Source organism: Tursiops truncatus, chromosome 17, assembly GCF_011762595.2.
Source record: "Tursiops truncatus isolate mTurTru1 chromosome 17, mTurTru1.mat.Y, whole genome shotgun sequence".
NCBI lineage: Eukaryota > Metazoa > Chordata > Mammalia > Artiodactyla > Delphinidae > Tursiops > Tursiops truncatus.
In genome coordinates, this window is record NC_047050.1 from 78,094,907 (window position 1) to 78,119,524 (window position 24,618).

The 24,618-nt window shown below is 64.9% G+C and overlaps 5 protein-coding genes across 33 annotated transcripts in view; 1 reads left to right on the forward strand and 4 right to left on the reverse strand.

Annotated features, from left to right (window-relative positions):
• Positions 1–7: 7 nt before the first annotated feature.
• RECQL4 (RecQ like helicase 4) lies at positions 8–6,621 on the reverse strand. Its single transcript, XM_033843321.2, is given in 22 exon segments — positions 8–347; positions 439–547; positions 694–847; positions 928–1,108; positions 1,182–1,351; positions 1,432–1,561; positions 1,635–1,920; positions 1,997–2,259; positions 2,340–2,481; positions 2,554–2,733; positions 2,817–2,990; positions 3,075–3,158; positions 3,592–3,728; positions 3,810–3,902; positions 3,988–4,113; positions 4,418–4,544; positions 4,622–4,795; positions 4,798–5,415; positions 5,723–5,863; positions 6,083–6,186; positions 6,319–6,352; positions 6,470–6,621. Coding segments are annotated over 22 exon segments (3,588 nt in total). The 5' UTR covers positions 6,506–6,621; the 3' UTR covers positions 8–222.
• A 101-nt stretch (positions 6,622–6,722) lies between these two features.
• LRRC14 (leucine rich repeat containing 14) lies at positions 6,723–13,636 on the forward strand. 10 transcript variants are annotated; one of them, XM_019937303.3, is made up of 5 exons: positions 6,723–7,200; positions 7,415–7,685; positions 8,404–8,757; positions 8,938–9,522; positions 9,622–10,763. In XM_019937303.3, the coding sequence occupies exons 2-5, from the start codon at positions 7,606–7,608 to the stop codon at positions 10,187–10,189; spliced, it is 1,587 nt and encodes a 528-aa protein (XP_019792862.1). In that variant the 5' UTR covers positions 6,723–7,200; positions 7,415–7,605; the 3' UTR covers positions 10,190–10,763. The 10 variants fall into 10 exon arrangements, with proteins under 10 accessions (XP_019792862.1, XP_019792866.1, XP_073650419.1 ...); XM_019937307.3 differs by having other exon boundaries at positions 7,415–7,492; XM_073794318.1 differs by having other exon boundaries at positions 6,723–7,169.
• LRRC24 (leucine rich repeat containing 24) lies at positions 11,119–15,076 on the reverse strand. 2 transcript variants are annotated; one of them, XM_033843312.2, is made up of 6 exons: positions 14,903–15,076; positions 14,224–14,320; positions 13,589–13,839; positions 13,159–13,437; positions 12,822–12,990; positions 11,119–12,144 (listed from the first exon to the last, which is right to left on the reverse strand). In XM_033843312.2, the coding sequence occupies exons 1-6, from the start codon at positions 15,074–15,076 to the stop codon at positions 11,222–11,224; spliced, it is 1,893 nt and encodes a 630-aa protein (XP_033699203.2). In that variant the 3' UTR covers positions 11,119–11,221. The 2 variants fall into 2 exon arrangements, with proteins under 2 accessions (XP_033699203.2, XP_033699201.1); XM_033843310.2 differs by lacking the exon at positions 14,224–14,320 and having other exon boundaries at positions 14,903–15,040.
• A 93-nt stretch (positions 15,077–15,169) lies between these two features.
• C17H8orf82 (chromosome 17 C8orf82 homolog) lies at positions 15,170–18,086 on the reverse strand. Its single transcript, XM_019937300.3, has 3 exons — positions 17,678–18,086; positions 16,977–17,025; positions 15,170–16,718 (listed from the first exon to the last, which is right to left on the reverse strand). The coding sequence occupies exons 1-3, from the start codon at positions 17,837–17,839 to the stop codon at positions 16,273–16,275; spliced, it is 657 nt and encodes a 218-aa protein (XP_019792859.1). The 5' UTR covers positions 17,840–18,086; the 3' UTR covers positions 15,170–16,272.
• A 524-nt stretch (positions 18,087–18,610) lies between these two features.
• The window catches only part of ARHGAP39 (Rho GTPase activating protein 39), a 73,649-nt gene continuing 67,641 nt past the window's right edge, over positions 18,611–24,618 (reverse strand). For 6 of the 19 annotated variants that reach the window (XM_033843328.2, XM_073794292.1, XM_073794293.1 and 3 more), the window contains 4 exons: positions 22,411–22,484; positions 21,560–21,759; positions 20,267–20,918; positions 18,611–20,187 (listed from right to left, as the gene is read on the reverse strand). In XM_033843328.2, coding sequence (XP_033699219.1) covers positions 19,993–20,187; positions 20,267–20,918; positions 21,560–21,759; positions 22,411–22,484 — 1,121 coding nt within the window. In that variant the 3' untranslated portion in view covers positions 18,611–19,992. Of the gene's footprint in view, positions 20,919–21,559; positions 21,760–21,857; positions 21,968–22,410; positions 22,485–24,618 lie in introns of those variants that run through there. The other 13 variants (XM_073794294.1, XM_033843327.2, XM_033843329.2 and 10 more) reach the window with 12 other exon arrangements.

Below are 24,618 nucleotides of genomic sequence, written 5' to 3' on the forward strand. Positions count from 1 at the left end.
GAAAATGGCTCGAGCATCTTTTATTCTGTACTTTATTCTGCACGCTACTGGTGGTGGCCTTTGTCCAGAGTGGTTGGTCGCTGTCCTGGCCACTGATATCTACGCCCATCTTTGCCTCGAGGACCTGCTGCACCTGACACCCCCCCATGCTGTGGCCACGCAGCCCCTGCTCAGGCCCGTGCTTGTGACGTGGGGGAACTGGGTCCTTCCGCGGCAGAGTGGTCAGCAGCCCCACAGCAGGATCTCCTCTGTGGCCAAGCGCATGAGGGCATGGAAGCTCAGGTGCAGGTACTTTCTCCAGAAGCGCTTGTCCCGCCCGTACACCTGGGCCGGATAGCAGGGGCTTCCTGCAGTGGGAGGAGACACGGCTCTGACGACTCCGGCCAGGTCTGCCCCCAGCCCCCGCCTTGCTCAGGGCTGGGCCTCCCAGGTCCGCACCGATGCCGTGGAAGATCCGGGCCACAGCCCTGCCCGAGAACCGCTGCTCTGGCCACGAGGACAGGAGGTGGCGGATGTCCCGGCGGATCTGGTCCTCCCAGTCCTGGAGCTGCCGGTGGGGACACGTGGCATGCTGTTCTGCAGTGCTCGGTGAGGGGCGGCAGGCAGGTGTGTGCCTGCAGCCAGGGGTGCGTCCTCTCTGCAACTCCTCTCCTCCCCTCCCCCTCCCCGCTCCCCGGAGGCCCTGACACTCACCCTGGCCTGTCCTGGCTCAGGGTCCTCCTCGGCCTCCACGCCCCCCGGTGCTTCTAACTCCTCCTCGAAGTAGTGGCTGAGCAGGGCCTTGAGCCTGCCGCTGCGTGCCTCATCGGGCTGCTCCAGACACGGCCCGCAACTGGGGAAGGCCACGCTGGGGTGGGGAAAACCTGTCAGAGCGGCCCACCTTGGGGAGGATGGGGTGGCCCAGGCCCTGCCCAGCCCCTCCTGCACCTGTGGAAAGCCCGGAAGGTGCGGTGCAGGCGGGCCAGGGCTTCTCGCTCACAGGCCTGCACGCGGCCGTGCAGGAAGTCACAGATCTGGTCCCTCTCCTGGGCTGTCAGGTCCCCGGGGCTGTGCAGGTGGAAGGCCAGCTCCCTGAACTCCACCAGCACCCCCGTGCCCTGAGGCACACCTGCCAGATAGGGTGTCAGAAACTGGCAGAAAGGCGGCAAACAGGAGGCAAGCAGGGCTGGGGGCGGGCGCACCTGTCCCGGGCTCTGGATCCCACCGCAGCTGGTGGAGAGCCCGCCGCACGGGGGCCAGCTCCCAGCCCATGGAGTCTGCCAGCTCGACCACGTCCAGCTCCACAGAACTGCTTCCCCCACCTGTCATCTTGGGGCACTGCCGGGCCAAACACACAGCCAGTGGGGGACACCTGTACCAGGGGGAGGGACGTGTGACTGGCAGCCCTGGCTCTCTGTCCCGGTCCTGAGCCCGGGGTGGGATTGCGCTCACCTGCGGGCCAGGGCCTGGAGCTGGGTGGGGCCCCCGGGGCAGCGCAGGTGGCAGCAGGCATAGGTGGGCGCCAGCAGCTTCAGCCAACGCTGTGGGTGCAGCTCAAGGTAGCACAGCAGAGTCTCGATGGCTGGGGGCAGAGCAGGGCTCAGAAGATGCGGGGGTGCTAGGGTGTCCCCCCCCCCACGCTCCCTGCTCCTCACCCTCCTCGGGCAAATCCAGGGCTTGCACGGTTGGCTGCACCGGGAGCGCCCGCTTGTGGCCCGGGCACCGGGTTGTGTGCTCGAGGCCGGGATGGTCAGCGTCCTGGGGAGATGTAGCCACCAGGACCCTGGCCGAGTGCTCTTCCTGGCTCTCGTCTCCCTGCTGCTCTGGGGGCTGCCGGGCGCAAGCACAGGGAGGGAACACGCGCTGCACCAGCCTCTTCACGGCGAGGAAGTCGATGACGTTGGCGTGAACGTGTCTGCGCAGCTCCCACAGATCCTCACCCTGCAGCAGAGCAGCATGAATGAGGGGCCGCAGCAGGGGGCGGGGCTGGGGGAGCGGTGGGGGGACGGGTACCCACCTGGGGCCGGAGGAAGACGTGGCACTGTGCAGGCTGCCCATCACGCCCAGCCCGGCCCACAGCCTGCACGTAGCTCTCAAAGCTTGGGGGCAACCCCAGGTGCAGCACGGCCCGCACGTCTGGCCGGTCCAGCCCCATCCCGAAGGCCACCGTGGCCACCACCACCCGCAGCCGGCCCTCCATGAAGGCCCGTTGCACCCGCCGCCGCTCCCGGCTGCCCATGCCGGCATGGTAGGCTTCAGCCACAGCCTCCGGGGCTCGGCCTGCAGGGAAGACCCATGATGGTCAGGTCGGGCATGTGCCCGGGGCCCATCTGTGGAGTGCAGGCCTGCCTCCACCTCACCTCGGGATCCTGGGGCCTGGGCCTCACGCAGGCAGGTGCGCAGCAGGGCAGCGACACGCTCCGTGTCCTCTCGTCTGTTACAGTAGACGATGACAGAGTCCAGGGCACAGAAACGATCACTCTGCAGCAGCGTCACCAGAGCCTGGAGAGGACGAGGCTGAGCACCAGCAGTCGGAAGGCAGGGCCTCTGCTCGGCCCGCGCGTGCGTGCTTACCTGCTCTGGGTCCCTGTCCGAAGACACAGAGAGGTGCAGGTTGGCAGGGATGGTGCCCGGCCCCCTGAGGATAGACTCTTCGGCCACGCCCAGGTGCCGGGCCACGTCAAGGGCACTGCTGCGCGTGGCCGTGGCTGTGAGACCCAGGAAGCAGCTTATACCCACGCATTCCCGCAACACCTGCGTGGAGAGGAGTGGTGAGATGCCCAGCCTTCCTTGGTCTGCTCACGTAGCACCCCCCCGCCCCCCCACACAAGGCTTACCTGGCAGACACGCAGGTAGCAGGGCCGGAAGTTGTGGGACCACTGGGAGAGGCAGTGGGCCTCGTCGATACAGGCAAAGGCGACCAGTGGCAGCTGAGCGAGGAGGGCAGCGCCCCCCGCCCCAACTAGCGCCTCTGGCGACAGCATCAGCACTTGCACCTGGGCTGACCGAACCTGAGGATGACGGCAAGGTCAGGAGCACCGCCCAGGGGGTCTGCCTGCTGCCTCTGCCGCTCCCGCCCTGTGAGGGCCCCTTACCTTCTGCAGGGCGGAGGCCCGCTCCTTCTTAGTCATCCCCGAGTGAATGCAGACCGCCTTCAGGCCTGGGGGCAAGCCGGAAACCTGCAGGTACAGGAGCACAGCCTGTCACAGGCCACCAGCCCTGGCCCTTCCCCACATGCCTCTTAGAATGGTTTGGCCGGACAACTACTGCTGTGTCCCCTCCAGGATCTAGAGGGGGAAAAACCCAGGTCCTGGGTCCTGTGACTAAGGGTTCAGAGCCACCTGTGGGCTTGGACTCAGGAGCACTGGAGACAGGTCCCCATGGGGACGCCCCCTCCCCCAAGCTGCTCCTCTTGTGGGTGGGCCTGGGTCTAGCCAGCTGTGTCCCTGCTGCCTTTGGGCCACTGCCAGCTCATAGACAGAGCTGAAAATGGCCTGGCGACTTGCCACTCGGGGGTGGGGTGGGGCAAGAAGCAGCAGCCCAAGCGGGTCAGCAGAGCCACGGGTACCAGCTCTCGCCTTCTGCACCTACGCAAAGACCCTGTCCACCAACCTGGTTGTCCATGAGCGACATGAGAGGAGAAATGACCAGCGTGAGGCAGGGGCTTCGCCGGAAGTAGAGCAGCGCGGGGAGCTGGTAGCACAGGGACTTACCAGCCCCCGTAGGCAGTACCAGCAACGTGGACACACCTGGGTTTTACCGAGAGGGTCAAGAGCACAGCTCTGTGGCCCAGCCGCAGTCCCACCGCGCCCCCTGCCGGCCGTACTCACCAGACAGGATCCGCATGACCACACGCTCCTGCAAAGGGTAGAAGGCTTGGTGCCCCAGCTGCTCCAGGGCCTGAAGCACCTCAGCTGGCGTGTCTGTGGACACAGGTATCAGTCAGCACGGCCCCGAGTCGCCCCCACCTCCCAGTCAAGGCTCTGGAGCTGGTAGGCGTCTACTCACCTACCACCTGCCCCAAAGGCCCTGGCAGATAGAGTGGTGGCACAGGAGGCGGGCAAGGAGCCTTGGGCACAGACTGCCCTGTGGGCACCAGCAGCTCAGGCCCTGCAGGCTCTGTGTCCTCTTCACCTGCCGAGAGCAGATAAGACAGGGTAGGACAGGAGCCCCGGGCTGGTCTGGGGTCACTCTGGCAAGAAAGCCACTTGCTACAACCTCTCCTCCACCTCTTTGCTCACCAGAGTTGGCGGCGGGCAGCGCCCATTCTCTGGGATACTTCCTTGAACGTGGCCCGGGTCTGTGCGCCACCCTCATCCTTGCCACCCTCCTTCTGAGGGGCCAGGGTAAGTTCTGGACCAGGGGCAGGAGTTAGGAGGGCACAACAACCCCTGCGAGCAGCGCTGGCCCAAGCCACCCCCCAGGGCAGAGGCCTCACCTGGCTGAGGGCACCGGGATGCCCCGTGACTGAGCTGCCCGCACTGGGAGCAAGAATCCTGGGCTGTGGCTCTGCGCTGACCACCCCCAAAACACTCTCTTTTCTTCTGCCACTTCTGCTTCCATACCTAGTGCGGACGCAAAGGAGACTCACAGAGCAAGAAGCAAGGCAGGTGGGCGGGAACATCCGGCACCACCTTCTCACCTGCTTGCGAAGGAGCCTGCCCCTTGAGGCCGGGCCCCGTACGTAGCGTTTCTGCTTCATGTTGAGTCGCACATAGTTCCCCCTGTTCTGGACAGCAAGTCTAGAAGAGACGCACAGGTCGACTGCACCCACAGCCCTCCCCACCGTGGCGCGACTGAAGGCAGCGCTGCTGGGAGGCTAGGGCAGTGATACCTGGGGGCTGGGGGCTTGCTGGGGGGCTGTGCCTGCACAGGCTGCTCTGGACAGTCTTCTGTAGGCACTGCAGCCCCAGCTCCTGCAGGCAGGGGTCCTGCTTGGCCGCTGTCCTGCTGGGTCTGTGCAGGGCTTCCCTCCAGCTCCCCACTCCATCTCCGCTTCTTGCCTTGACGGGTACCAGGCTGAGAGTTCCCTGCACTGATACCAGCTGCTAGTAGGGTTGGAGTCTCTGGGCCCTGTAAAGTCACCTCAGGGCCAGCGCTGGGACCGAAGACAGATGCAACACCTGGAGTAAGAAGCTGGGACTCCTCTGCACCCAGGCAAGGCTGGCAGGCCCTGGGAACCCCCAGAAAATCTGAGGTCCCGTTGTGACACCGCTGCAGCCAGCCTGGGTCTAGGGAGCCCAGCCGCAGGCTCAGGGATGCCCTCAACTGCTGGGGCCGGCCTGGCCTCAGCTCGGGCCTGGGAGGCGGGGGGGGCACCTCACTGACTTCTTCTGGAGAGATGATGGCAGCTCCTGTGCCTGGTGGCCCTGGGGAAGGCATCTTAGAGGAGGATCTTCGTGTAAGCCGGGGTATTCGGCCCAGGGCTGGCCCAGCCTGGGAGGGAGAGATAAGCAAGCAGGAACTGAGGCCTTTGGGGTGCTGCAGACTCTGAAACCTGCTGGAGGCCCCACCTGTAACAGCTGGGCGATGTGAGAAACCTAAGGCTGGGATGTAAAAGAAGTCGAGACTAGAGGCGACGCTGAGCTCTTCTGGAGAGCTGCGCTCTGGGAAATGCTGGAGTTGTGTGTGTGCACGTGAACACGTGTGAAAGACTTAACGGGGTTGGCTGCCTGCTGATCCTGCTTCTGGGCCAGGCGTAGCTCTGGACCCAGGCTGGATGCACTGCCTGCCCGACCCTCACCTGCAGACTGCCCTTTAGGTTGGCCTTAAGTCTCTTCCCGTAGTCATGCACAGATCCCTGAGAGCTGAGCCTTGATGGAGGATGGGGGCTCTGGGTCGCGGCCCGATTCAGGTGGGGCCCCCAGCAGCTGGGCTCCAGCATCTGCAGGAAGAGACGGTAGAGATCTAGGCCACGGAAAAGCTGGCGCAGGGGGGAACAGAGGTGTCTCCAGCCCCGGAGACCTGAGGGTGGGGGCTGTCCTTCCTCCACCCTGTCAGCCCGGCCCCTGAGTTCTTTGCCCCACAGAGCCTGGGTCACGACTCCTCCTGGATCCGGCATACAGGAAGTTGACCGATAGGCTGGGATGTCGAGCCCGGGTACCTCCTCGGCCGCCGCCGCGGGAAGCGACTGCTCCGAGCCGTGAGGCCCGACGCCGCCGGCCTGACCCAGTGCCTCCTTCAGGGTGCGGTAGTCCCGGTGGAGCGCTGAGGGCGGGGCCGGACGGGGGTGTGTGTCGGTGTTCAGGAGGCAGGGCTCGGCTGGGCGTGGGGATGGAGGCCGCCCGCCCCCTGCCCGCGTCCCCGGCCGCTGCCTCCGCCCCGCGCCCGCTCGCTCACCGCGGGTCTCCTCGGGCGCCGCTTCCACGTTCTCCTGTAAAGGGAGCGCGTCAGCCGGATGCCGCTCCCTCAGATCCCCGCCCACGGGCAGCCCGCACCTGGCCCGGCAACCGCCCGCTCCGCCGCCGAAACGCGCGCCCCCTTTACACGCCTGCACCCGCTCCCGCACATCCCGCAGCTGCTCCATGGTCGCCCTGCCCTGCGCCCGGCGCCCCAGGAATCTCCCGCCAGGAGGGCGACGCCGGCCGCCAGCCACTGGGGGCGCTCGGCGGGGTTGGAGGCGGGGCGACGCGGCGGCCGCCGGGCCGGGGCAGCCAATCCGCGGGGCCCTGAGGCGGCAGCCAATGGGGGGCGTAACGTCATCGCGGCGCGCGGCGGCGCTGGGCGGGGCGCGGCGTACGGCGAGGCGGGGCCGGCGGCGACGGCGGCGGCGGCGTCTGCGGGCCCGGGGAGCGCAGGCTGCCGGCCGGGGACGGAGCGTGGCGGCGTGTGTCCCCGTCTCTGCCTGGCCGCACGAGGCCGGTGCGGGCGCTCGGGACGGCGCCGCCCGGGAGGCGGGGGTGGGAGCCCAGGCGGTGTGGCTGCGGGCAGGGGAGGACCCGGAGCACGGTGCCGGGCTGAGCGGCCTCGGGTCCCAGGAGGCGACGCGCAGGCTTCGAGGGGCAGACCCCGCCCGGAAGGCGGAGGGCGTCGGATTTAGAGCCTCCCGCGGCTCGAGGCTTGGAGGAGCCGGGCGGGGGCATCTTCAGGGAAACGGCGGAGCCGCGGGCCGGTGGGGGGGACGGCGGCCACTACACAGAGGCTCCTCCCACGGTGACCACACTGGCTGCTTTCGTTTCCTCTCGTGACAGGTGCTTGGTTGGTCTGTCCTGTCACAGCGAGGTATGAATCGTCCTCGCGAGATTTGTCCACAGGCAGAGCGAGGCCGAGGGTTGACGTCCCGGGCTTCTCAGGAACCAGTGTCCTAAGGACTTGTGTGTGAGGTCCGCGAGAGCAGGGGCTCTGGAGCCAGGCTGCCACCCTTCCCGAGCTCATCACCCAGGCTGTGACCTCTGTCGGGCAAGACCTAGGTCTTAGTTGTCTAACCTGTTTTCAGGGAGATGACCCAGAAGCAGTTTTGAGGATCAGGTGCCAGGCGGGCGCACAGTAAGTCAGCAGCAGAGCTGACACCCAGGTACCCTGTGCTCTCGGGCACCTCCTTTGTGCTCCTTGTCAGTTTGGACGTCCCTTTGGCAGCTGCCTCTACCCATCTGAGCAAAGGCCCCTAATTTGGGGCCTCTGAATCCCATGGGTTTGAGACTTGGTCTCTTAACATGGTTCTCCAGGGATGAGAGAGACGTTTACGCAGGTGGCGAGGATCTCGATGGGTGAGGCATTCTTTCTGTAAATCTCCAGGGTCTCCGTGCCTGATAATGCTCCTGGAAGACAGTAGTTAGAACCGGGGCTCGTGTTGAGGGCTTGGGTTACTCAGGCCCCTTGGACTCAGGGTTGTCTGGGTTCTGGTCTTTTCTACCTGCCCTGCTGTTTATTAAACTGCATCTGTACTTCCAACTCTTCTTTGCTGTGCTGCACAGAATCCAAGGGCGGCCTCCCAAGGCTTCTGAGGAGGCTGGGAGAGGGTCCTGTGATGCAGCTTCCAGCCCCCTGGTAGTATCCCATCTCTCTAGTGCTTGGGGGATGGGGGGGTTTGTTTTTGCCTACTTTTAAGGAAGGGCAGAAGAGCAGATCTCTGATAAGTGGCATTGTGATTTGGGAGGCCTGGAATACAGATGGTGGGCCCTGCAGAGTAACAGCCATCAAAAGCACACGCAGGCAAGCTGGTCATCTCTGGTGCCATGCTGTCTATGTGCTGCTCGATGGCTTTGTCTCCCTAGGGAGGCCCCCGTGCTGGAGGGCGGGGACTGGGGGTGGCCTCGTTCTCCTTCTCACTACCCTTAGCCTAAGGCAAAGCACCTAGCACTTGCTCTTTGGTGCCATGGTTCTCCACTCTGTGCCGAGCACCATGCTGAGCTTTCCCACTACCAGCGCGTGGAGGGGGTGGAGGCCTGGGGTCTGTCCTCCCCACTGAAGGGCCCTTCCCTGCAGGTGGCCTCCTGCCCGGCCCAGCACCATGCACACCCTTGTGTTCCTGAGCACACGGCAGGTGCTCCAGTGCCAGTCAGCTGCCTGCCAGGCCTTGCCCCTGCTACCACGAGAGCTCTTCCCCTTGCTCTTCAAAGTGGCCTTCATGGACAAGAAGACCGTTGTGCTGCGTGAGCTGGTGCACACTTGGCCCTTTCCACTGCTTAGCTTCCAGCAGCTGCTGCAGGAGTGTGCCCACTGCAGCCGGGCCCTGCTGCAGGAGCGGCCTAGCACAGAGAGCATGCAAGCCGTGATCCTGGGGCTGACTGCCCGGCTCCACACCCCGGAGACTGAGGCTGGCACACAGCCCCTCTGCAGGTATGGGCTCACTGGAGGGGCCCTCGGGCCTGGGGGGTGCAGAAAGGGTCTCCTAAGAGGTTCCAGGCTAGTGCAAGAGCACAATGCAGGAACAGGCATGTTGCTCCTGTCCTAAGGTGGCTGGGAGTGGGTGTGGGCTGTGTTCCCTTGTCTCCTGCCTCAGCCCACCCGTGCTCCCAGGAAGCACGCGCTGCGGGTGCTGGACATGACGGGCCTCCTGGATGACGGCGTGGAGCAGGACCCGGGCACCATGAGCATGTGGGACTGCACGGCAGCTGTGGCCCGCACGTGCATCGCACAGCAGCAGGGCAGGACTGCAGAGCCCGGCCTGGCCCCCGTTCCTGTGGAGGTGCGTGTGGACCTGCGGGTGAACCGGGCCTCTTACGCGTTCTTGCGGGAGGCACTCCGTAGCAGCGCGGGCAGTCCACTGCGGCTCTGCTGCCGGGACCTGCGGGCTGAGGACCTGCCCATGCGCAATACCGTGGCCCTGCTGCAGCTTCTGGATGCGGGCTGCCTGCGCCGCGTGGACCTGCGCTTCAACAACTTGGGCCTGCGAGGCCTGTCCGTCATCATCCCACACGTGGCCCGCTTCCAGCACCTGGCCAGCCTGCGGTTACACTATGTGCACGGGGACTCTCGGCAGCCCTCTGTGGACGGCGAGGACAACTTCCGTTACTTCCTGGCCCAGATGGGCCGCTTCACCTGTTTGCGGGAGCTCAGCATGGGCTCCTCTCTTCTCTCGGGGCGGCTGGACCAGCTGCTCAGGTGAGCAGGTCCTGCTGTTGCCCTGCCCTTCCCTTCCCTTCCCCTCCAGGAGGCCTTCCCCTGGCCCAGCCTGTTTGTGACCCCTTGTGTCCTCCGCAGCACCCTGCAGAGCCCCCTGGAGAGCCTGGAGCTGGCCTTCTGCGCCTTGCTGCCTGAGGACCTGCGTTTCCTGGCACGGAGCCCCCATGCTGTCCACCTCAAGAAGCTGGACCTGAGTGGCAATGACCTGTCCGGCAGCCAGCTGGAGCCCTTCCAGGGTCTGCTGCAGGCAGCAGCAGCCACGCTGCTGCACCTCGAGCTGACCGAGTGCCAGCTTGCCGATACCCAACTGCTGGCCACACTTCCTGTGCTGACTCGTTGTGCCAGCCTCCGCTACCTCGGCCTCTACGGCAACCCGCTGTCTATGGCGGGCCTCAAGGAGCTCCTGAGGGACTCGGTGGCACAGGCCGAGCTGCGCACGGTGGTGCACCCTTTCCCCGTGGACTGCTATGAGGGCCTGCCGTGGCCACCGCCTGCCTCTGTCCTGCTGGAAGCCTCCATCAATGAGGAGAAGTTTGCCCGCGTGGAGGCTGAGTTGCACCAGTTGCTACTGGCCTCAGGCCGTGCCCACGTGCTCTGGACCACAGACATCTATGGGCGCCTGGCTGCAGACTACTTTAGCCTGTGATCTCCAGGCTCTGGGTGAGAGTTAGGCTGTCCTGGGGTCCAGGGCTGCTGGAGGCCTCTTGCCCCTTGGGTAGTCAGAGCCTTTGGGACCTTGCTGGAGGCCTGGCACGAAGGCACTAGTCTCCGACTTTTTGGCTCCTGGGCGCACCTTGAGCATGCCCATGCTTTGTGCAGCACCCTGTGCAGTTTGTCCTGCGCTTGCTCCCCTGACTCACTGGCCATCTGTGGGCCTGAGGGCTGGATTCCAGGCCTACATGGCCCTGCTTGGTTTGGCTGCACTTAGCTGCCCTCCGGTGTCCTGGTTCTCTCCTTGGAATGTTCCTGGGATCTATGAGCTGAGGGAGGATGTTTTCCTTTGGGCCCTCCCCAAGAGCAGACTGCTCTGGGGTGGAAGTTTGGACAGGGGCCTGCTTCAAGGAGGGTTGGGCTCCCAGGCACTCTGGGGCCTCTTAACGTTCTCCTTTCCCTGGCACACAGGAGACTGCCTGTCGGCCGGGTTTGGGGGCCAGAGGGTGTCGTTAAGGTACAAACGTGCAGTGTGCTTAGAACTTAAATCTGTGGCTAATTTTTCTGTCCTAACTGGTCAGAGTGAGTTGTCTCTTGCTCTGCTCTCACCCCCAGCCTGGCCACTGGGTGACATGTCTTAACGGCCTGCCGCCCCATCTTTTCTCTAGACATCTCCACAGTCCGTCGCCCCTCCTCGCAGAGAGGTTCAGGCTTTTCCTGGGGCGGCGGGGCCAGAGGCGGACCTGCAGAGCTGAAGGTCTGGTTATTTGGGCAGGGGTCTTTTCTGGAGGGTCTCAGTGGGGCGTTGGAAGCCTACCCTGGCTACCGTCCGTTCGCGCCCCAGAACTTCCATCTTCAGGGGTCCGCAGGTGCTTCCGCCCCGCCCGACGCCCAGGAACCCCATATACGGCTCGCGACACAGCGCAGCTTCCACCCTTTACTGATCGCGCTGGAGCATGCGCAGGGCGAGCCGAGCCGGCCAATCTGCGGGGCCCGCGTCATCAGCGCGCGTCCGCCCCGCCCCCCCTCAGCAACGGATCTCGTAGGCGGCAGGCGGCTGCAGCGGGAGACCCTGTGCGACTCCGGGCGCTGCGCCCTCGGCCGCCTCCGCCGGGCCCTCGGCGAAGAGCGGCTTGGAGCGGTCGATGACGAACATCTCGTGGCCCCGCTCGTCGCGGAGCTCCTCGAGCTGCGCGAAGGTGCAGGGCCCGTCCGAGTAATCGTTGACGAAGAGCGCGCCCTCCCCGGGAGGCCCTGGTGCCTTTTTGCGCCTGCGCCGCCTGCGGCAGATCATGGTCGCCAGCAGCAGCGCCGTGAGCGCCAGGAGCGCGATGGCCGTCGCGATGGCCGTCTGCGTGGCCAGGCCCAGGGCGCGAAAGGCCATGCCGCCCACCTCGGGCAGGTGCTCGTGGCTGACTGGGTCGCCAGCCCGGGGCGGCGCAGGCGCCAGCAGCAGCTGCTGGGACAGGTTGACCAGAAGCTGGAAGGGCAAGCGGGCGGCGCCGCCGGCGTTGGAGGCCTCGCACTCGTATTTGCCAGCGTGGGCCAGGGTGATGTTGGTGAGGAAGAGCATGCCGCTGCCCGTGTCGGATGCCCCGGGCCCACCTGGGCCCGGCACCCCGCCTCCAGGTTGGGCCTGGGCCTGCGGCGGCCCCTCGCGAGGCTGCGCCACTTTTCTCCAGGTCACCAGGGGCTGCGGGTAGCCGGAAGCCTGGCAGGCAATCCGCAGGTCCTCACCCAGGTTGGCTGTCACCTCCAGCGGCTCCACGTGCACAGAGGGTGGGATGCAGATGAGGCTACTGCCAGATACTTCCAGGAGACTCTGAAGTGCCAGGCGGGGGGGCTCTGCACACGTGATTTTCTTGTCTCTGGAGCTGAGCAGTCGCTGGCCCCCTTCCTTGATCCAGGTTCCCAGCCAGTGCAAGGCACAGTCACAGCGCCATGGGTTCTCTGTGGGCAGAGCAGCAGCGGACAGGTAGCTAGCTCAGGGGCGGCCCCAGAGCACAGCGTGTGTGGTTGAGGTTGTTGGCCAGAGCAGGAGCCCCTTTCTCACCTCCCACAGTTGGGGACCCCTGCCACCCCTTCTCTGACCCCAGTCTCCTTAAGTGTGGGCAGCCAACCCCGCCCCCATCTCCTTTCTGTGATGCACGTCCAGTTTACTTCACCCATCTCTGAGAAAGCCCCCGCTCCTCTGATGTCTCTCCCTGTGACAAGTCTTGCTATCTGGGGGGAACCTCTGTGTGCACATAGATATCCCACCTGCACTAAAACTTTGCACATCCTGCCAGCCTTGTCTTCGGGTGCTGTCTCCAGGAAATGTCCCCAGTCCTGGTCTCATCTTCCCAGTTTTTTCCTGCCTGCCCTCTCCTGGCCCTAAAGTGTGTGAGCCGCTCAGCTGTGTCCAGTTTGTTCAGGGACTCATACTTTTTCTGTCTTCCTTAGGCAACAGTAACCCGGCCAGCACCCCTACTCCTAGCAGTCTTCTGTCATGGCTATGGGTGGTGGTGGGACCCCCCAGAGCACTGCCACTGGAGCCCCCTCCACAGCTGGGCCGGCTACCTACCGCTACCACTGTGGTCAAGGAAGTTACCTTTGCATGAGAGTCCCTTGCCCCCAGAAAGAGGTACCTGTGAGGCGCAGGACCTGCAGGCTGGCCAGGGGCTGTAGGGCCTCCTGGCTGATGGTGCCCAGCTGGTTCCTGCTGAGGTCCAGCAGTGCCAGCGAGGAGAGCCCGGCCAGGGCCTGGTCCTCCAGCAGCTCGATGCTGTTTTCCTGCAGGTGCAGCTCCTGCAGTCGCTGAAGCAGGGACAGTAGGTCATCAGGGAAAGGGGCCCTGAGGGACATGTCCCCTTCTTACCAGGCTAGACTGGGCTGCCTTTTCTCCCCTTCACTACTCCAGCCCGGTAAGGCAGGTGGCAGTGCAGGAGGACCTCTTGCCCGTCTTGCCCACTCCTCCCCCCTCACCTGCAAGTGTAGGAAGGTGAAATCCAGCAGCTGTACCAGCTGGTTGCCAGCTAGGTAGAGCACGCGCAGTTGGGCCAGGCCGGCAAAAGCGCCAACGCGCAAGCCGCGCAGCTGGTTGCCGGTGAGCGCCAGCTCCAGCAGGCGCGACTGCGCACGGAAGGCGCCTGGCTCCAGGGCGCGCAGGCTGTTGTTGTGCAGGTAGAGTCGACGCAGGGAGGCGAGGGGTGCCAGGGTGCCCGGCTCCAGGCGCGCGATGCTGTTGTCCTGCAGGAACAGCGTCTGTGCCAGAAGGAGGGAGGGAGGGCGTTTACCCCGCTGAGGGGGTCTCTCTTTTCCCTAGGGCGGCCCATTCACCCACCGGGAGGCTCACACACCATCCATCCCTGCGTGTCGCGGGCACCCCTGGCCCGCAGCCCCAGTCGGTGCCCACCTGCGTGCCGGGCGGGATTCCGGACGGGACCAGGCGCAGCCGCAGGGCGCCGCACTCCACCGTGGCGCTGTAGCAGCGGCAGGCCGCAGGGCAGGCGGCAGCGCGAGGCGGGAGACCCGGCAGTGACAGCAGCGACAGCAGCAGCAGTGCGGGCGCCCCTGGGGCCATCTCTTGCGGGACCGGCCGCAGGCCACGAAGTTGCAGCCTTCGCAGCAGCCTTCCTACAGTCTGGCCCCGATGGGATGTGCCTCCTGAAACACAGGTTGTCAGGCCTGTCCCTAACATTTGAGAGCCAGGGAAAAGCACGGATGGAGGTACACACCGTGTCTGATTTTTGAAGTTTGAAAGTAGTTCAAGAAACTGATAAAATAAAACGTTCATTGCCTTCCTTTATAAAAAAGCATAAAGATCTGGGGCATCGGGTTTCGGTTTAGAATTTCTCATGTCCTCCGTCTTGCCACACAGGCCACAGGAGAGCCTACACCACCCCAACCCACTTCTCTCCCCATCCCATCTCTGCCCAAGGCTCCACGCTGCTAGTGTCCGTCCCTGCCCTCACCTAACCTTGACCCAGGGTTTACTCTAGGCATTTTTGTCTCTAGAAGTCACGCTATGACCCCAACCCTGGGATTCACCTGTTGTGAACTGATGGAGGACATGAGCACAACTGGTCTCAGGGGAGCCACCAGCCAGCCACAGGCACAGTTTTGTCCAGCCTCTGGCCCTGCCCTCCTGGGGGTGGGGGTTGGTAGAACAACTTAGGTAGAATTAGAGCTTTTCCTCAGGGAAATTGTTAGACAATTGGGGGATGAGACAAATAGGAAAGCCAGTTCAGAAGCTGTGGGACTGTGTTCTCCATGCTGGCTCTGAGAAAGGTGCATCCGTCTTTGGGGGTAGGTGGGGCCCTGGAATGGCTGGGGTGTGAAAGAGGGGCCTTGGGCCACTAACCGGGTTTTAGTGTAGTTTAGTAGGCTCTGGGAACACTGATCTCCTGGGTTCTGAAGGAGTGTGTAGTGTTTTGGGGTTTATACACATGCAGCTGTGATCCTAGAGAGGAGAAGGCCTGGGTCTAGTTCAAGGCACAATGAGTCCAGTTGTAAAGGTGGGGACCTGGGCTGAGAAGCCAGCCAGTATGAAGCCATGGATGGTAGGGCTGAGGGTGTGCTATCAGCTAGCCTCCAGCCCCACCTCAAATGGTCCCTGCTCTGAACACCTGCCTGTTCACCTGGTCTCCCTATTGGGAGAGTGAGTCATGTGGAAAGACACCAAGTGGCCTTGGTGTTTGTTTAAATCTTGCTCTAAATTGTAACTCACATGATTATTTAAGATCACTGAAGAGAAGCAGGCACAGCAGGGCTTCCCTGGTGGCGCGGTGGATGGGAGTCCGCCTGCCGATGCGGGGGGCGCGGGTTCGTGCCCCGGTCCGGGAGGATCCCGCGTGCCGCGGAGCGGCTGGGCCCGTGGGCCATGGCCGCTGAGCCTGCGCATCCGGAGCCTGTGCTCCGCGACGGGAGAGGCCACAGCAGTGAGAGGCCCGCGTACCGCAAAATAAATAAATAAATAAAAAATAAATAAAAAAAGTAGGCACAGCAAAAGTTTTAATGGAATCGCTTTGGCCCAGGCAGGGGCAGTTCCCAGATGTCTCAGAAGGTGTGTGAAGAACCCCGAGAACTAGGGGGCATACTCTGAGCCCCCAGGATCCATTTCCCTGAGCAAAAGATTTGGCCCAGGGCGCCCACCTACCTTCCAGTGGCAAGGCCTCTCAAACAGAGAAGGTTCTTGATCTCCTCCTCAAGACTCAGGGGACTGCTGCCCACACGGACACCCACTAGATGCTGATTCGTGTGGAAGGGCTGGCCTGGGCAGCATTGAGGATTCAAGCAGGAAGAGCAGGGGAGGCCAGGCCAGAAATCCTTTTACTCAGCGGAGAACCCCCTAATCTGGCTGGGCAGGGGGCGGGGCGTCACATACTGGATTTGGAGAAGGCTGTCACTGTCTCCAGGGAGCTCATCTGTGCGGGGAGGGGAGGTTGGAGGGGTAATGGAGGAAGCCCTGTGACGCTCTCCAGCGCAGTGCGAGGCCCGAGTCGGGTGCCTTGATCTCCCAAGGCGCCCCTTGCATCTGCTCCGGCGCGGCCTGTCCCGGGCCGGTTCAGGGCAGGGCGTGGTCCCCGCCAGGTCGCACGCCCTTCTCGGTGATCGCCGGGGACAGAGCCGGGATGGCCCCTGATCCCGCCCCCACGCCCGCTGACCTTGGGTCGGGCGCCCCCTCACCTGACACTCCTGCGGCGCGGCTCCCCCGCCGAACGCCGGCCCACAGAGCAGCGCCGGGCGGGGGAGGGGCGGGCGCCGCTCGCGCTCGCGCACTGGAGCCCCCGCACCTCCCTCCCGGCAGCCCGGGTCTGCCGTCGCGAGCGCTGGCCGAACCCGAGGACGCCGAGGACGCCGAGGACGCCCCAGGCCGGGGGTGTACGGACGGGGTAGAGCACCCGTGACCCCGCCCCTCCCCGCGTCGGTTCTCGGGCCGCGGCAGCACCTCGGACAGCGCCGGGCGGGGCGGGGCCGCGGCGCACCTCCGCCGCGCACGCGCACTGGGACAGCGCTCTCTCCGGGTGGCGCGTGCGCAGCGACGCAGCCCGGGAGGCGCAGCGGGGCTGGGGGCGCCAGCGGCTGCGAGCCCGCCGCTCAGGGCGGCGGGGTGGCGAGCAGCAGCGGGGCCAGGTCCATGGTGAGGGCGAAACGGCTGCCCTGCCAGTGCACGTGCGAGGGCAGCTCGGGCGCGCCGGGCGCGTACTCGAAGCAGGCGCTGAGCTCGAAGGCCAGAGCCGATCGCACCAGGCCCACGCCACCTGCGCGCTCCGGCGCCGGGTGGTAGAGACGCCCATTGGAGGACAGGGGCAGTAGGCGCGCCGGCTCGAAGGGCACGGCCAGGGCCTCGCCGCCGCCGCAGTAGGAGAGGCGCGGGGGCTCGGAGCCAGCGGCCAGCAGGTGCGTGAAGACCACGGGACGGTCCTCGCAGCGTAGGTAGTTGCGCTCTCTGCCGCAGGGCGAGAGGAAGGGGAAGGAGGCCTCGTAGCGCCCGCTGCGGTTGGGTCTCAGGCGGGAGAAGAAGATGACCAGGAACTGCGGGTCTGTGGTGGGGGGGAGGCCGCGACTGCTCAGCATGCCGGGCCCCGAGGCCCCCTAGGCCCTACTGCCCCAGGCAGGGGGCTCGCCCTGGGTCACACCAAGGGCAGACGCCGGCGGTCGGACAGGCTCCCAGGCCTCACTCTAGATAGGGGGCTTTTGAGCGCAGGACAGCCAGTGCCCTTGGTGTGGTTGGGCAGCGGGGCCCTTCAGGGCCTTCCCCGAAGGAAGAGGGAAGGTGGGGGAGGAGGGCGCATCAGTACCTTTGAAGCAGGTGATGAAGTTCTTCATTTTGGAGTCATCCAGGAAAAGCTGTAGAGAGGCAGACCGTGGCCCTTGAGTCCCAGGGGGAATCCCGACAGAGCCGGCCCCAGGGAGAGAAGGCCTGGGCGGGCCTGAGCCCGGGCCAGTGTCCGCTTTCTTTGCTCGTCTGTGCACACCGTGTGCAGGGAGGCGCGTGGAAGGTAAGCCTGGGGGCCCTGCAGACTTCTTTCTCCACATCTACCCCGCACCCCCGGCCTTGCTTCCTCATGCACAGGTCCTCTGGGTTGGCATGCCTTTCCCGCGCCTCTTCCCTCCCCCTTTCAAGTTTCTAATGAGATGTGCCCCTCCTCCGCGGAGGCTATCTGACTTGCTTCCTCCTGTATATGTAGGATGCCCCCTCCAGGGCTTCCAAAGCAGGCGGGGCGGCCCCGACCTGGGGGCCGCAGGATCTGGGGATGCAAAGCGCGCAGGGCGTAACCACGTGTGGGAGGTGGGCCGCTCGGACCTAACCCTCTGGGGCCGGGGCCGGGCGCCCCAGTCTGTCCAGCGCGACTGCGGAGGTCGGGTACCCTTACTTTAAAGACCCCGCCTACTCAGGCCCCGCCCCTCACAGGGTCTTCCCTCTGGCCCCGACCCGCAGAAACCCGGCACCAGGCCCCGCCTCTCACGGGAGCCTCCCTCGGGCCCCGGCCCCGCCCACCTGGCCCTGATGATCCACGTAGTAAAAGTACTCGCGCGTCCGCGGCTCTGGGCTCTGGCCCTGCGTGTAGGAGACGCCCCCGCCCCCACCGTAGGCCCGGGTCCCCGGGGACCGCGCCAAGCCGAGGGCCCAGGTCCGCAGCACTCCGCGCGTCGCCCACATCGTCCTTCCGTGCCGGAAGCGGCTAGAGGGTCACGCGAGGGCGGTGCTGCGCTAACGTAAGTCCCCTGGTGTCGGCGACCTCGCGCTTTGGGTTCCGGCGGCGGCCGCGGAGCTCGTCCCCACCCCCCGGGCTTTGCTTGTTCCCCGGACCCCGGGCGGTTCCGACACTTCCTTCTCTGGGATTTAGGGGCGCGCCGCCCTGCCGTCCGGCTGGGAAAGGGGTGGGGGGCGGGGCCTCCCGACGGTGGGGTTCGGGTGTGAGACGCGGGTGCGGGCGATTTCGGGAACAGGGATACGGGCTGGGGACGGGGCGCTGCCGGGCATGCGGGCCCTGTCCCTCCGCCCTCGGAGGCTGGTTGCTCTCACGTGGGCGAGGTACCCGCCCTGTCTCTTCCCCCAACCCCTAGGAAGCCCCCCCCCCCCGGTGGGGCAATCTGCCTGTCCAGCTGGGTGCTGAACCGAGAGGTGGTGAATAAACACTGCCTAGAAGCCTATGCCAGCTTGCGGGTAAGGTAGCTCAGAAAAAGCTCCCCTCCCAATCAAGCAGGGCTTTCGGGCTCAGTTGTGATACCCCAGGTGCCTCGCACCTTGCGCGCCTACCTGGAGTCTCGTCCCCGTTCCCGGGAAGCTGCCTTGCTCTCCCCCCGACCCCCTGCTGCCCCCATTCATTCTCCCTTGGCCTGGCTTCCACCCTGGTGCCCACACCAGCTACCGACTGGCCGCTGATAGCTGCCCCGCCGCAACTGGAAGGAATGGGATGCGACAGGCTCGCAAGTGTCCATACGTACTTTATTCACACAAAGTGTTGTCATCTCTCGAGTCCGTGCATCAGAGCGAGAGTCTGTGGCCGGGCCGCCCCTACCCAGGCCCCGAGACCCCCGGACTGAGGACGCTCCCCCAGTGGACACCAGGCCTCGGCAGGACTGGGTTCTTTTGTTCTTAATAAATAAAAACTCAACTCTAAATATATATATATATATATATAACCGGGGAGAAATTAAGTTTTACCACAATTGGAACTCAAATTACAAATTGGAAAATGTACAAACTGAGAGTCTAGATACCTCCCCTCCACCCACCCACCCTACCCCCCGCCCCGGCTCTGGCCTCGAGGAAGGGCAGTCGCCGGTGCCCCTCTGGTCCCCCAGTTCAGGGCTCCTTCCCTCTCATCTGCTGCAGGTCCTGGATGGGGATGGGGCAGGGTTTGATTTTTGGTCAGAAGCCAAGAGGGTGGAGAAGAAAATGAAGGAATGATCTCAACTTGTCTGCAGAGGACGGGAGAAGCCTCAAATAAATAACATTTGGGTTAAGACTATGTCATTAGCAAATTTAGTTCTTATATCTTTCGCTCTATTTATATCTCTATACACAGGCGGGTTGGGATGCGGGATAGATTCTGAATTTATAGTTACACGAAGAAAAAATACTCTTGCCCCTCCCCCACCCTGCCCAAAGAATGCCTGCCCAACCCTGCCCCCAACCCCAGAGGACTTTGGCTTGGGGGCCCCTTTCTACCCAGAGAGAGCCTATCGGGCCCAGCACCAGCCAGGTTCTGCTCTGGTGGTGAAAAGCCCAGAGCCCTGGAGCCCCCAAACTCCTGTGCAGTCACCACGCTGGAGGCCACAAGTGGCAGGGGGAGGGGGCGGGAAGGGACTGGGGAGGGCGGAAGTCGCAGATCAGGAGACCCCCCCCCCCCAGGTCAGGGGGAGGGCAGAGGAAGAGCAAGATGGGCAGCCGGGCTGAGCCGGGGCCAAGCTGAGCGCAGCAGCCCCAGCAAGGCGGCTCGCCCCAGCAAGGGCGGCTTGTGCTCTCGGGCCGGCCGGGAGGGGCAGTGTCACTTGGCTCCAGGAAACAGAAGGCACTTTCTCGCGGCCGGACCGCGGCTGGCGGTGGGCGCGGCAGCGCCGAACGACACGGCCACGAGGCCCGGGGCGGGGCAGAGGCGCCCTTCCCGCAGCCCCTCTGCCTTGGTTGCGCCTTCAGGCCGAGGGCCCGGGTCGGGGGATGCGGGTTCCAGGGCTGGGGCGGGCATGGGCGGAGCCGGCATGCTACCTCCGCTTCTCGGGCGTCCCCTCCCCCCTCCCCGCGTGCCCCCTGCCCGGGCGCAGCCGGGCAGGCTCTGTCCCCACCCTCGGTCCCTCGGTGCCCACGCGCTATAGCACGCCCTCCATGAAGGTGGTGTCCAGGTGCTGGATGAGCACGCGCAGGAAGGACATCTCCTTGCGAGTGTTCTCAAAGATGATGCGCGGGTCGTCCGAGCGGCAGCGCAGGCAGTTGGGCGCCATCACCATGGCCAGGTTGCTGACGTCCATCTTGGTGATGGCCACATTGGCGGGCTGCACGAACACCTGCGCGGGGAGCGGGGAGCTGCGGGTGGGCCGGGGCGGGGCGCGGAGGGGCGGGGCGCGGAGGGGCGGCACCGCCTACCTGGAGGAAACGGATGAGGTAGCACAGCACCAGGCGGTTGATGCGGGGCAGCGCGTGCACCACGGCCACGGCGGCCTCGGGGCTCTCGTAGTGCGCGATGCACTGCTCGTAGAACTCGTGGGGGATCAGGGGCTCCTCCAGCTCCCGGTACCACAGCTTCAGCAGCGACGCTGGGGACGCAGCGCGGGGGTTTCGGCTGGGCGGGGCAGTCGGGGACCCGCCCCACCAGCAGCGAGGGGCGAAAGCGGCCGTGTGTGTCGGGAGTGGGGGCGAGGGGCCAGGACCAGACGGGAGGTGTCCACCCAGCCGTGTGGACTGCGCGGCCGGAGGCCTGCGGGCTCCTGGTCCTGAGGGCCTGGACTGACCCCGAGCGCCGGGAACCAAGAGAGGCTGTGCAGCCACCGTGCGCAGGCAAGCGGAGGGAGGCGCCGCGGAGGCTGTCCAACGGCAGGGGCACGTCTGTGCTGGAAATGGACCAGAGGGCTGTCCCTTCACGACGGAAAGCAGGGAGGGCTGAACCGTCCGAGCTGCTCCTGCTGCTGAGGGGACTGGGGGCTTACCTGGGACGTGGGGGTCCTCCAGGCCTGTAGGCACCTTCCACTGGTCCACCTGTAGCTTCAGGGCATTCACCTCATCAATGTCCCCAGGGACTCTGCCAAGCACAGGGCAGGTCTCAGGGAGGAGGAGCTGGGCTTGCTCAGGGTCAAGGCTGCCTGACCTCTCTCTGCCCAAATGGCCTCTTTCCTACCAGAGGGAGGTGTGGCTGGGGTCCCCTGTCCCAGGCCCCCATCCCTCATCCCTCTGCTGACTGCCCCCAGGCAGATCCCTTCCTCAGAATGGTCCCCGAGGCCCAAAGCCATAAGCCTGTTTCCCCGCCTGTCCTGGGTCCTGGGTAGGTGAGTCACGACGGCAGGTGCCTGGCCATGTGCCGCCCTCCATGGGGCAGGGCCGTCACCTCCATTCTCAGGTGACGGCCGTTTGCTGGGGGCTGCCGCATCTTTCCAGGCCCTGCCCATGGCTGGTGTCCAAGCACCCTCTGGGCCCCTGCTGGCCATTTCTGCAAGGGCACTGTCCCTGGCTAGCTCTCCTGTCTGGGTTCCGGTGCGCTGCCATTCAGGAGGGAGAGCCCTGCTGACCCACCTCCTAAAGATGGGGCCCTCCCCACCCTCCTGGCCGCAGAGCGCCCGGCCCTTCTATTTGCTCCAAGTTGCCCTCCCTGCCTGCATGCTGGCCTCTCAGGGGGCTTCTCTGGCTGCTCTGAGGCAGGGGCCCGGGGCCCAGGTTGCAGGGCACCTGAAGATGCCTTCCGTCTGGTCACCGTTGAGTGCAAGCACCTCCTCCGACAGCCGAGTCTGCACCCAGGGCAGCTGCCGATCGGGGAAGCGCTCCCTCTGCATGCTCATGACCTCCTGCAGCGCACTGCCAAACATGGACGGGCTGAACACCGCGTTCTTGGCATGCCGGATCTCCTCCACGTTGGGCTTCTTCAGCCCCTGCAAAGGCGGCCCAGCTCTCTGTCCCAGTGTGGCCTGGCGCCCAGCTCCCAGCCCTCCCTCCCCCTACACCCCTGCAAGGGCTGCCCCTGGCTCACCCGCCCTCTTTCCTCCTTCTGTCCTCTCATCCCTGTGAGCCCCAGGCCTGAGCCGGGGACCCCCAACTCCCTGGCCCCTGAGTCACCAGAGGCGCCTCCTGCTGGGCCACCTGCGGCATCAGAAGCTCCAAGTGGCACCCTCCGCACTGTGAGCCGTTAAGTGCCCCACCTGCCCCCCCCCGCCTCCCGCTGGACCCTGTCTGGGCATCGCCAGTGCAGGCTGCCCGCCCACCCCTGCCCGCTGGACTCTGTCTGGGCATCACCGGCACAGGCTGCCCGCCCACCCCTGCCCGCTGGACTCTGTCCGGGCATCACCGGCACAGGCTGCCCGCTGGACCCTGTCTGGGCATCACCGGCACAAGCTGCCCCCCGCCCCCCGCTGGACTCTGTCTGGGCATCGCCGGCACAGGCTGCCCGCACACCTCTGCCCGCTGGACCCTGTCCGGGCATCGCCGGCACAGGCTGCCCCCCCCTCCCGCTGGACTCTGTCCGGGCATCGCCGGCACAGGCTGCCCGCCCACCCCTGCCCAGCGGTTCCGGGAGGAGCTCGTACCTTCTTGGCTCCAGTCAGGGCCGCCTTCTGCAGCTTGTGGTAACAGTACTTGGCGTATGTGCTTATTGCCACCCCTGGAAAAGAATGGTGCCAGTTGGCTTGGCATGGATGAGTGGGAGCAGAGGCTGCAGGCCAACCAGTGACTGAGGAGGGAGCAGCAAGAGGGGTGAGGAGAGGTGGCTCCTGCAGGAACCTGGCGCCCAGGCCCGGCCAGCCTCCTGCCTGCTGCTCGCCCCGCCCGGGCAGTGGGTCCTCACTCATGTGAAGAGGCAAGGGGGCACTGCCCTCTCCTCCAGGGGAGCCAGGTTGAAGAAGGAAGCCCTCCGCCAGCCTACCCAACCCTCCCCCTGGCCAGGAAGGTCAGGCTGGGGATGAGGTCTATTCCCCCGGGGGAGTCGCAAGGCAGGATGGGGCAGGGCCTGGGGGGGGTCCCCTGAGAAGGGTGACCTCCATGTGCTGCACGCCTGCAGGCACTCAGCGCCCATCGCCTTGAGCCAGCACTGGAGGAGGGAGCTTTGCGAGGGGCTGGGCAGCAGGCCCAGCTCTCTTGCAGCCCAGCTTCCAGCCAGAGGCCCTGGGCAGCCCAGGGAGAGGCCTTAGCCCACAGGATCTCATGCCTGCTTGGTCGAAGGCTGCCTGGGTGGGGGTCAGGGAGAGGGAGGCCCAGGGCCTGGCTCACTTGGGAGGGGCATGAGTGTGGAGGGGATGCCCTGTGCCCTGAGCCTGGGTTTCGCTGGGAGGGCAATGCTGGGGAAGGACTACATGGTGACTCTGCCTGAGGGCTGAAGGTGACAGGAGGAATTGTCTCCTTTCTCAAGAGAGGGGGCTTTCTAAAACCTCACCCCTGAAAGCAGAAGTTCTAGCTGGTGGTCATGGAGGGTGGCAGGGCCAGCAATCCGACGGCAAAGACCTCAGGCCACGGGTCTTTCCAGATACGGTGTGCTGGGGCGGGGGATGGGGCTGGGGGGGCTGGAGGCAAAGGGAGGAGGGGGGAGAGGGAGTGGGGAGGAGGCCCCAACCAGGGAGGGTCTGAAAGGTGTGGCGCATCTTTCCTGGCCCAGGCCAAGGGAAGCAGCAGCAAGACAGGAGCCATCCGGGCCGGGCTGCCCCAGACCATGGACAGACAGATGGGCCGACCATGTGCCTCCAGGCTCAGGACAGACCCGCTCCCTGTAAGGCTCTGCCTCTGCTGGGCCTCCCTGCCTGAGGGGTGCCTCTGGACCCAAGTCTCAAATACAAACAGAGTCTTTTTTAAAGGAAGCAGTTGTCTGAGGACACAGGGTTCCGTGAACCTCAGTGTGAAGAACACAAACATGTCTGATGCGTGTAAACCTTTTCGTTTCTAGTTACCGCAAAATACTTCCGTCGTTATAACTGGTAAGGGGAGTCTGTTTTAGAGTAATCAAAGTGAAAACAAACGTTTCTTATAGGGGTTTAAACCGTGAAGAATCTTTCAGGTCCCTGGGGCCCCACAGACCCAAACGGAGAATCCTAGCTGCAGCTACCACTCAGCCAGCTTGGGACACAGCGCGCGGAACCTTCCGCCACTGGCCCACGTGGGCAGGCTCTGGGCCCAGGGAGAGTGGATGGTGCTCAGGCCAACGGGACCTGGGCTGCAGCCTGAGCACCGGGAGCCCAGAGAGTGCTTGGCGGCAGGGCAGCGGGCGGCGCCTGCTCGCTTTCCCCACCCTGGGAGCGTGCCCACCCCTCCCTTGGGTGACAGCCTCCTGTCCCTGGGCTCGGGGCCCGTGGGCAGACTTGCCCTGACCTCGTGTCACAGGGCTTCCTGGGACCAAACCGGCCTCTCCAACAGGCTGTGATCTGAATATCCTTGGGCCACCACCTCTCACCTGGCGATTGTGGTGCAGCCTTTCCAGGCCTTGTTTCCTCTCTGTAGGATGGGGACAGGTGCCCATGAAGGGCTGACCTCAGTCTGGCATGGAGTGAGGGCTCAGTTGAGGGCTGCAGCTGCTGGAGTCCGAGGACTGAGGCCTCGTGTGCCTGGAGTCTCAGGGCTGGGGCACCTCTGCTGCCAGGGCACAGCCTCCTGGGCCAAGACTGTGGGGTGTCTGAGTGCCCGTGGCCAACCCAGGGAAACCCACATGGTACTGTGGGGGCCTCTGAGTCCACTGCCCCGTTCTGGCCTTGCCAGGGCATGGGATAGCGGAGAGATAGCGGCCCCCAGAGCGACCGACAAAGCAGCTCTCC